A 9,417-nucleotide genomic window follows, 5' to 3' on the forward strand; every position below is an offset into this window, starting at 1 on the left:
TTTTTCTTTTACTAGTAATGGCGGCAATCTGCGATTTTTAGCGGGACTGCAACATTGCGGCAGACAGATCAGACCCCTAACTGACATTTTTGACACTTTTGGGGGGACCAGTGACATTACTACAGTAATCAGTGCTAAAAATATGCAAGGGGTTAAATGTGAGCCTAGAGGAGTGATTCTAACTATGGGGGGTGGGGCTTGTGAAATGATCATAGAGACCTGTGATCCTATATAGAAGGATCACAGGGGCTCTTTGATCATTCCGAGGAGAACGGTCAGCTGAGTTTATATAACAGCTGACCGTTCTGCTCTCTCAGCGGGGAGCGATCGCGGGTGTCATGCGGCAATCTGAGCCGCCTGACCCGTGCATTGGCTTCCCCGCTGCCAAGTGGGGGCTGGAGCGCGCCGCAGCGTGCTTGCCCCCTAGCTGCAGGCGCGCGACCGACGTAGACCTACGTCGGTTAATGTAGGAGAGAGGAGAGCCACCCTGCTGCAGTAAAAAGGCGGCGGGTGGTCGGCAACAGGTTAATGTAGAATGTTAAGGGAAGCTTTCCCATACTAGCTGTATTAACCACTTTACCACCGCCCACAGTAATATTACTGCGGCAGAGTGGCTCGTTATCGTCTGACGACGTAGTACTACGTCGTCAGACACTCCCCCTTCTGGGCGGCGCTTGCGCGCCGCCGGAGGCTCGCTCCCGCTGTTTTCAGTCACAGCGGGAGTCGGGCCAGGGGAGGAGCAGCGGCGATCGCCGCCGATCTTCCCCCAATCGTCGGGGATCTAGTGTGGAGATCCGCCCGCCTGTGTAAACACAAGCGGGCGGATCTCCATAGTGACAGGGAGTGACAGATCGGACTGTTCAGCATAGCTGGACATCCGATCTGTCCATGACTCACTCAGTCCCCTCCCCCCCCACACGTCAGTAAGCACCAGGCATACATTAACCCCTCCCTCTCCAATAAAATTAACCCCTTCCCTGCCAGTGTCATTTTTACAGTAACAGTGCATATGTATAGCACTGATTACTGCAGTAATGTCACTGGTACCCCCAAAAGTGTCAAAAATGTCAGTCAAGGGTCCGATCTGTCCGCCGCAATGTTGCAGTCCCGCAAAAAAAAAATCGCAGATCGCCGCCATTACGCGTTAAAAAAAAAAACACCAAAAATGACAGAAATCTTTCCCTTAGTTAGTAAACGCAATAACTTTTGCGCAAACCAATCAAAATACGCTTATTGTGATTTTTTTTACCAAACATAGGTAGCAGAAAACAAATTGGCCAAAATTTTTTTAAAAAATTGGTTTTTACATTTTTTTTGGGGGGAATTTCATATAAAAAAATGTTAAAAATATTGTTATTTTTTCAAAATAAACGCTCTTTTTTTGTTTATAGCGCAAAAAGTTAATATCGCACAGGTGATCAAATACCACCAAAAGAAAGCTCTGTTTGTGGGAAAAAAAGGACTTAAATTTTGTTTGGGTACGGCGTCGCACGACCGCGCAATTGTCAGTTAAAGTCGCACAGCGCCGAATCGCAAAAAGTGGCCTGGACGGAAGACAGCAAAATCCTCCGGTGGTAAAGTGGTTAAGGAGCAGCATTTGAGGAGGGGAGCTTACTACCTCTTTAAAAAAGAAAAACTCCAGACAAAAATGTTTTCTCCCATACAGCGGGGCTGTGCCTGCACTGCATGGGTTAACTGCTCATTTTTGTCTAGAGAATTTCAGAGTGGAGATATACTTACCTAATCTGCTGTTCCTCGCTGCTCTTGCAACCCCCCAGTCCCCATATGCTAGTGATCTTGTGAATGGACTGTTCCTGGACTTCATCATGCCTATAGACCGGCTCTGGATGTGAGGACAGCAGGAACAGTCCACCGCTGGATGTGGGGGAGCGAGGTTTGAAGGATCGGGTAAGCATAGCCTTTCAGTGCTCCCCTAGACAAAAGGAGCAGTTAACCTATGCAGTTTGGGCACAGCCCCATTACATGGGGGAAAAAAAAAAAAACTTTCATGGACTTCTGCTTTAACCACTTTTGGACCGGAAGGATTTTCCCCCTTAATGACCAAGCCATGTTTTGCGATTCAGCACTGTGTTACTTTGACGAACAATTGCGCGGCTGTGCGATGCTGTACCTAAATAAAATTTATGTCCTTTTTTCCCCACAAATAGAGCTTTCTTTTGGTGGTATTTGATCACCGCTGCGATTTTTTTATTTTTTTTGTTTATAAACAATAAAAGAGCGACAATTCTGAAAAAAAAAAAAAAAAAAAACACATAACAGCCCCCCCCCAAAAAAAAAAATCTAAATTTTTTAAACATTTTAGGCCAATTTGTTTTCGGCTACATATTTTGGTAAACAAAAATAAATAAATAAATAAATTGCAATAAGTGTATTTTGATTGGTTTGCGCAAAAGTTATCGCGTCTACTAACTACGGGAAAGATTTATGTCATGTTTATTTTTTTTTTACTAGTAATAGCGGTGATCTGCGATTTTTAGCTGGACTGCGACATTGCGGCAGACAGATCGGACCCCTGACATTTTTGACACTTTTGTAGGGACCAGTGACAGTACTACAGTAATCAGTGCTAAAAATATGCACTGTTACTGTAATAATGACACGGGAAGGGGTTAACACTGTGGATGATCTAGGTTTTAAATGAAGCTAGGGAAGTGATTCTAACTGTATGGGGCGGGGCTTGTGAAATGATCATAGAGACCTGTGATCCTATATGGAAGGATCACATGAGCTCTGTAATCATTCCAGAGAGAAGAACGGTTCGCTGTGTTTACAACAGCTGCCCGTCCTCTCTCTGCGGGGAGCGATCGCGGGTGGCAGGCGGCAATCGGAGCCGTCTGCCCCGTGCATCGGAGTTCCAACTGCCGAGTGGGGGTGGAAGCGCGCCGCCTAGCTGCAGGCGCGCGACCGACGTAGCCTTACCGGAACTACCTGCACTTAATTCAAGCAAACATTTGCACCAGAGTCAGGAACATTATTTACAGCAGTTCTTACTACAGCCATATTAACCACTTTAAGACCGGGCCTATTTTTTGACACTTGGTGTTTACAAGCAAAAATCATTTTTTTTTGCTAGAAAACTACTTAGAACCCCCAAGCATTATATATGTTTTTTTTTTTAGCAGAGACCCTAAAGAATAAAATGGAGATCGTTGAAATATTTTTTATCACACCATATTTGCGCAGCGTTCTTCCAAACGCAATTTTTTTTTTTTTTAAAAATCCAACTTTTTAATTAAAAAGTAAGAAACCAGTAAAGTTAGCCCAATTTTTTTCCAGAATGTGAAAGATAATGTTACGCTGAGTAAATAGATACCCAACATGTCATGCATCAAAATTGCACACGCTCGCGGAATAGCGACAAACATCGGTACTTAAAAATCCCCATAGGCCACACTTTAAACATTTCTACAGGTTACCAGCTTAGAGTTACAGAGGAGGTCTAGGGCTCTAACTATTTTTCTTGCTCTAACGATCGTGGCGATACCTCACATGTGTGGTTTGAACACCGTTTACATATGTTGGCGGGACTTGCGTATGCGTTAGCTTCTGCGCGTGAGCTAACGGGGACAGGGCGCTTTAATTTTTTTTATCCTATTTATTTTATTTATTATTTAAAAAAAAAATTTTTGATCATTTTTATTCCTATTACAAGGGATGTAAACATCCCTTGTAATAGAAATAGGCATGACAGGTCCTCTTTATTGTGAGATCTGGGGTCAAAAAGACCTCAAACCTCACAACTATACAAAAAATAAAAAAATCGCCCCTTCAAACTGGTTGCTAGGCAACGATGTTTGACGTAGCTCTGGTCCTCCAAGACCATAGAGTCGAGTGAGAGCCATCTTGCCCTCACTCGACTTCCTGTCTCAGAGGATCCAGCACCGGATCGTTTTCCCCGCTGCCGGGGGTCCGGTAAGCGGAGAAAACGGCCGGGACGCGGCGGCAGAGGGGGGGGGGGGCACCTCTTCCACCGCACCGTAAGGGTGATCCCGCGGCGAATCCACCGCTGGGACCACCCTTTTCTGAAAGCTGATTCCCCGCCGTTTTAAAAAATACCGAGGTTATGGGAGCTAAAACAGCATTACACCAGGGGGCAATTTCCAGATGTTCTCCCCCACCCCATAGTAATGAGTGATGGTGGCATTACACCAGCAGGGTCACAGTGTGACAGGGGCGGTCACTAATAATCCTGAACACAGTACCTCTAGTATCTGCTCCCGCCATGCTCCGTCCTTCCAGTAGCCCGGTACTAACCGCTCTGCCAACAGCTATCTGCTGGAGGGGGAGGGACTCGCAGAATACCACGTGACAGGGCCCGGCTGTTTCCAGCGATACCAATACCTAGGAGTCCGCCCCCAGTCACTGAATGGGGAGGAGCCGCAGAATACCATGTGACAGGAAGTGCGGGGCATTAGTATGAGAGGAGCGTGCATTAGTATAAGAGCAGTGGACATGAGCAGAGAAAGGGGAGAGAACATGTATGGTGTTATTTATTTTACTGTTCTTACACTTATAGCTTATGATGTGCTAGGACCATACAGAGAGCCTGTCGGTTATTTTCTGTGCTCCACAGTGTGTCCCAAGCAGTGGTGTATTTAGGTTTTGTGCTGCCCTAGGCCTGACTAAACTTGTGCACCCCCTAATTTAAAATATGACCCACCCCTTCCTGTAAGGGCCACACCCCTTCCTGTTTATGACCCGTTCTGTCATCTGTAAACTACAGACCACAACCACAGTGTATCAGTGCCCATCAGTGCAGCCTTATCAGTGCCGCCTCATTACTGCCCATCAGTGCAACCTCATCAGTGCAGCATATCAGTACAGCCCCATCAGTGGCCACCAGTGCAGCCTATCATTGCCCATTAGTGCAGCCTAAGATATTTGGACTTGTGTTTGCTGTCACTGATTGTAATTATAGGAATATTTCACTTATTTGTATAATGACTAGGATGTCCATAGTCATTATACAATTAAGTGAAATAATTAGTGGCAGCAAACACAAGTCCAAATATCTTATAAGATAGGAGTAATCTTAATAATCCAGTGACATACTGCGATAGCACATATGAGGTAAGCAGGTCCAAAATATTATTACCATCATATACAATTAAGTCTTAATTGTATATGATGCAATTCAATATGCTCGCTCAAGGACAAGGATGTTTAAAGAAATGGAAATTATATTTTTGACATGAAGCCTGCCATTCCTGGGGGCAGAGGAGGGTAGGCGGAGCATTAGGCTGCAGTTCCACACTTATTAGCATTGAGGGCCATCGGGCCAGTTGTATTAAGTGTGGTCGGTGGTCTGTCCGAATGTATTATCATAGCGGCAGGTAGCAGTGTGACCGCTTTATGTGGGTGCCAGACTGATTTGCCTCCTGGACCCTGCCCTCTGGCCCAATTGGCCCCATAAGACGGGCACCATACTAAAAGTGTAGCGCAAGCCGGTGGGGACCCTTTTCATGTGGGTGCTGGGAGGAGGTTTTTTTTTTTTTTTTTTTGTGCAGGGTGCAGCTTTTTTGCTGCCCCCCTGCAAAGTGCCGCCCTAGGCCTGGGCCTTGTTGGCCTAGGCCAAGATACAACATCATTGGTTCCAAGAGGGAGCTCAGCCAGAAACAACTCCCTGCTACAGTCAGGGGCGGATCCAGGGGGGGGAACAGGGAAACTGCCCCCCCCAACATCCAAAGGAGCTGCCCTGTTTGCCCCGCGTTGTCTGCACATGACTGCTATCCTGAAACCCTGAGCTGTTCAAGTGCAAATCTGTGAATTTCTGAAAGGTCTCTGACCTTCTCCTGTACTGTGTCTGCTGTCTCTGAGCGTCTCCTGTACTGTGTCCCCTGTCTCTGACCGTCTCCTGTACCGTGTCCGCTGTCTCTGAGCGTCTCCTGTACTGTGTCCGCCGTCTCTGAGCGTCTCCTGTACTGTGTCCACCGTCTCTGAGCGTCTCCTGTACCGTGTCTGCTGTCTCTGAGCATCTCCTGTACTGTGTCTGCTGTCTCTGAGCGTCTCCTGTACTGTGTCTGCTGTCTCTGAGCGTCTCCTGTACTGTGTCCGCTTTCTCTAACCATCTCCTGTACTGTGTCCGCTGTCTCTGACTGTCTCCTGTACTGTGTCCGCTGTCTCTGAGCGTCTCCTGTACCGTGTCTGCTGTCTCTGAGCGTCTCCTGTACTGTGTCCGCCATCTCTGCGTGTCTCCTGTAGTATGTCTGCAGTCTCTGAGCATCTCTTGTAGTATGTCTGCAGTCTCTTGTAGTATGTCTGCAGTCTCTGACAGTCTCCTGAAGTATGTCTGCAGTCTCTGACAGTCTCCTGTAGTATGTCCGAAGCCTCTGACAGTCTCCTGTAGTGTGTCTGCAATCTCCGACAGTCTCCCGGAATATATCCGCAGCCTCTGACCATCTCCTGTAGTGTGTCCGTAGCCTCTGTCCGTCTCCTGTAGTGTGTCCGTAGCCTCTGTCCGTCTCCTGTAGTGTGTCCGTAGCCTCTGTCTGTCTCCTGTTCTGTGTCTGCCATCTCTGGCAGTCTCCTATAGTGTGTCCGCAGCCTCTGACAGTCTCCTGTAGTGTGTCCGCAGCCTCTGACAGTCTCCTGTACTGTGTCTGCAGTCTTTAACAGTCTCCTGTAGTATGCCCGCAGCCTCTGACCATCTCCTGTACTATGTCTGCAGTCTCTGATCATCTTTTTTAGAATGTACATTAATGTGCCGCTTTACTTGTTCAATTATTTGGGATTGCTCCATTGCTAATTGAGCAGTAATGATGTGCTGTAACCTCTAGCAACCAATCAGCAAGCATAAATTATGTGTTGTGACCTCTAGCAACAAGTGAGTGAGCAGTAATGGCAGGCTGTGACCTTTGACAACCAATTGCAATCACTGTGTGATCTGCTGCAGTAAACTGATTTTAAATCTACCTGCTATTTATTTTGTATGCCTCAAAAAAAAAAAAAAAATGTTTGCCGATGGTCCAATCACTATTAAGGATGGCCCTGCCTCAGCCACCTCACTGCAGCGAAACTTAAGAAGGAAGGCTGTAGGGGCATGAGTCCCGGATGGAGAGGTGCTGATTTTAAATCTAGACTCTCATACCTCCCAACTGTCCCGGATTTTGCGGGACTGTCCCGGAATTTAAAGTAAGTCCCAACGTCCCGCAGATGTCGGCTAGAGTCCCGGATTTTCGGCATTGGGCTCCACTCAGTGGAGGTATAGCCAATGGGTGCAATGTGTGCTCTCACACACTGCACCTAGTGACAAATGCTGTCAGCAGGACACCCCCCGCTTCTACCTCCCCCTCAGACTTCTTTGCAGTCACTGGTTGCCAGGACGCAGGTGCGCACTGTAGAGCAAACAACCTCTCAGCGGCTCCACCTCCCAGCTCCACCCACTGACTCCTTGCTCCAAGTTGCTCCTTCAAAGCAAGGTAAGTGTGGGTGGGAAAAGGGGTACAGATTTATCAGAGGCACTTTCACAGGCCGTGGAGATGGCTCCTCTCCTCCCATCACTCGGCACTGTGGATGGCGATCGGGTGATGGAGGTCCCTGCATGTAGCCCAGTGGGAAGATTCTGAGAACTGGCCCTATTCCTGCCCCTGTCTTCTATCACTATGCAGCGCCACTGTGATCCTCTCCTGTCTCTGTAAAGTGTTAATTACACTGCCTCTGTACTAACGGAATGTGCTGCTTTGTATAAGGTAAATGAGAGAATCTTTCCCCATCACTGCACCATTCCATTTGACCCCTCCCATTTCTCAGAAGCCCCACCCCTTATAGACACCCCTGTATTTTGCTTGCGTGAACAAATTCTCCCAATATATCACAGACACATAACTCCCCACACCCGTTCCTTCTGTCCAGCTGCTCACTGTCTCCTCTCTCCCAACTGCTTGTTTGGTTCTTACTACACCCCAGCAGCCCCCCTCCCCCTTCATCCTCAGCATTTCCCGGTCCGCAATCAATCATTTTTATCACTTTTTAACCCTGTATGCCAAGCAATCCTCTTTTCAGTGGTCCATCCCATCTGCCAATCCTGACAACATTTAATTCATACAGTACCTCATTGCTCCTTCATCCTGCCAGAACTTTTATTTTACTCCACTTCAGGGGCGTAACTACAGTGGTCGCCATTGCGACCCAGCCTGATGCTCCAAGGGGCCCATGTGGCTCCCTTCTAAACCAGGACAGGAGGGGTAACATATAGACTATAGAGGGACCAATGTCCTCCATGTTCTTCCTGCAGCTGCTAAATGCCTGCAGGAGGGAGAGGAGGAAAAGTAGGCATTTAGAGGCTGCAAGAAGAACATGGAGGGCATCGGTCCCTCATATGTTGCCCTTCCTCTCCAGCTTCCTTCTGTTGCCCGCAGGCCCCTCAGCTCTCTCCCGGCCCCTCTGTGATCTTACCTAGTAACTTCTCTGCTCTCTCCCACCCCACCCCCCTTCTCCGACCCCCTGCTGTTCTCTGCCCCCCCCCTGCTCTTCTCAGGTCCTCGTGCTCTTTTCCGGTCCCTATGCTGTTCTCTGGTCCGTCCCTGTGCTCTTCTCTGGTCCCCCCTGTGCTCTTCTCCAGTCCCTGTGCTCTTCTCTGGTCCCCCCTGTGCTCTTCTCCAGTCCATGTGCTCTTCTCTGGTCCCCCCTGTGCTCTTCTCTGGTCCCCCTTGTGCTCTTCTTCAGTTCCTGTGCTCTTCTCTGCCCCCCCCTGCTGTTCTCTGGTCCCCCCTTTGCTCTTCTCAAATCACTCTGCTGTTCTCTGATTCCCCCTGTGCTCTTCTCCAGTCCCTGTACTCTTCTCTAGTCTTCTGTTCTCTTGTCCCCCTTTGCTCTTCAGTCCCTGTGCTGTTCTCTTCTGCTCTCTGGTTTCCCCCATGCTCTTCTCCAGTTTATTTGCTGTTCTCTGCCCCCCCCCCCACCCCCCGTGCTCTTTTCAGGTCCATGTGCTGTTCTCTGGTCCTCTGCTGTTCTTTTGTCCCCCCCCCCCCCCCCCTGTGCTCTTCTTCCAGTCTCTGTGCTGTTCTCTGTTCCCCCTTTGCTTTTCTCCTGTCCCTGTGCTGTTCTCTGGTCCTCTGCTGTTTTTTGTCCCCCCCTGTGCTGTTCTCTGGTCCTTTGCTGTTCTTTGGTCCCCCCTCTGCTCTTTTTCTAGTCCCTATGCTTTTCTCTGGTCTCTCCTGTGCTCTTTTCACAAGACCTTTGTGGAAACGCATTAAAGAACATGTTAAAAACATGCAAAAGGGTTTCCAAAACACAACCTGTCTAAACATTTCCTAGAACATCATAATAAAGACCCAACCTAGCTGAAATTTTGGGGTATTGACAAATATACCCCAAACTGGAGAGTAAGTAACAAAGGAGAAATCAGTAAAGGTGAATCTTACTGGATATTCAAATTGAGGTCTTTACAGCCAAGCT

The 9,417-nt window shown here is 48.1% G+C and overlaps 1 protein-coding gene across 1 annotated transcript in view; it reads right to left on the bottom strand.

Annotated features, from left to right (window-relative positions):
• The window catches only part of CCDC110 (coiled-coil domain containing 110), a gene marked incomplete at both ends in the record, with an annotated part of 61,458 nt that extends 57,213 nt beyond the window's left edge, over nucleotides 1–4,245 (bottom strand). Inside the window, one exon of the mRNA XM_082249281.1 lies at nucleotides 4,224–4,245. Within this exon, the coding sequence (XP_082105407.1) occupies nucleotides 4,224–4,245 (22 nt within the window). The remainder of the gene's footprint in view (nucleotides 1–4,223) is intronic.
• Nucleotides 4,246–9,417: the final 5,172 nt, after the last annotated feature.

The sequence above is a fragment of the Pelophylax lessonae genome (assembly GCF_965119305.1).
Source record: "Pelophylax lessonae genome assembly, chromosome: 1".
NCBI classification, from domain to species: domain Eukaryota; kingdom Metazoa; phylum Chordata; class Amphibia; order Anura; family Ranidae; genus Pelophylax; species Pelophylax lessonae.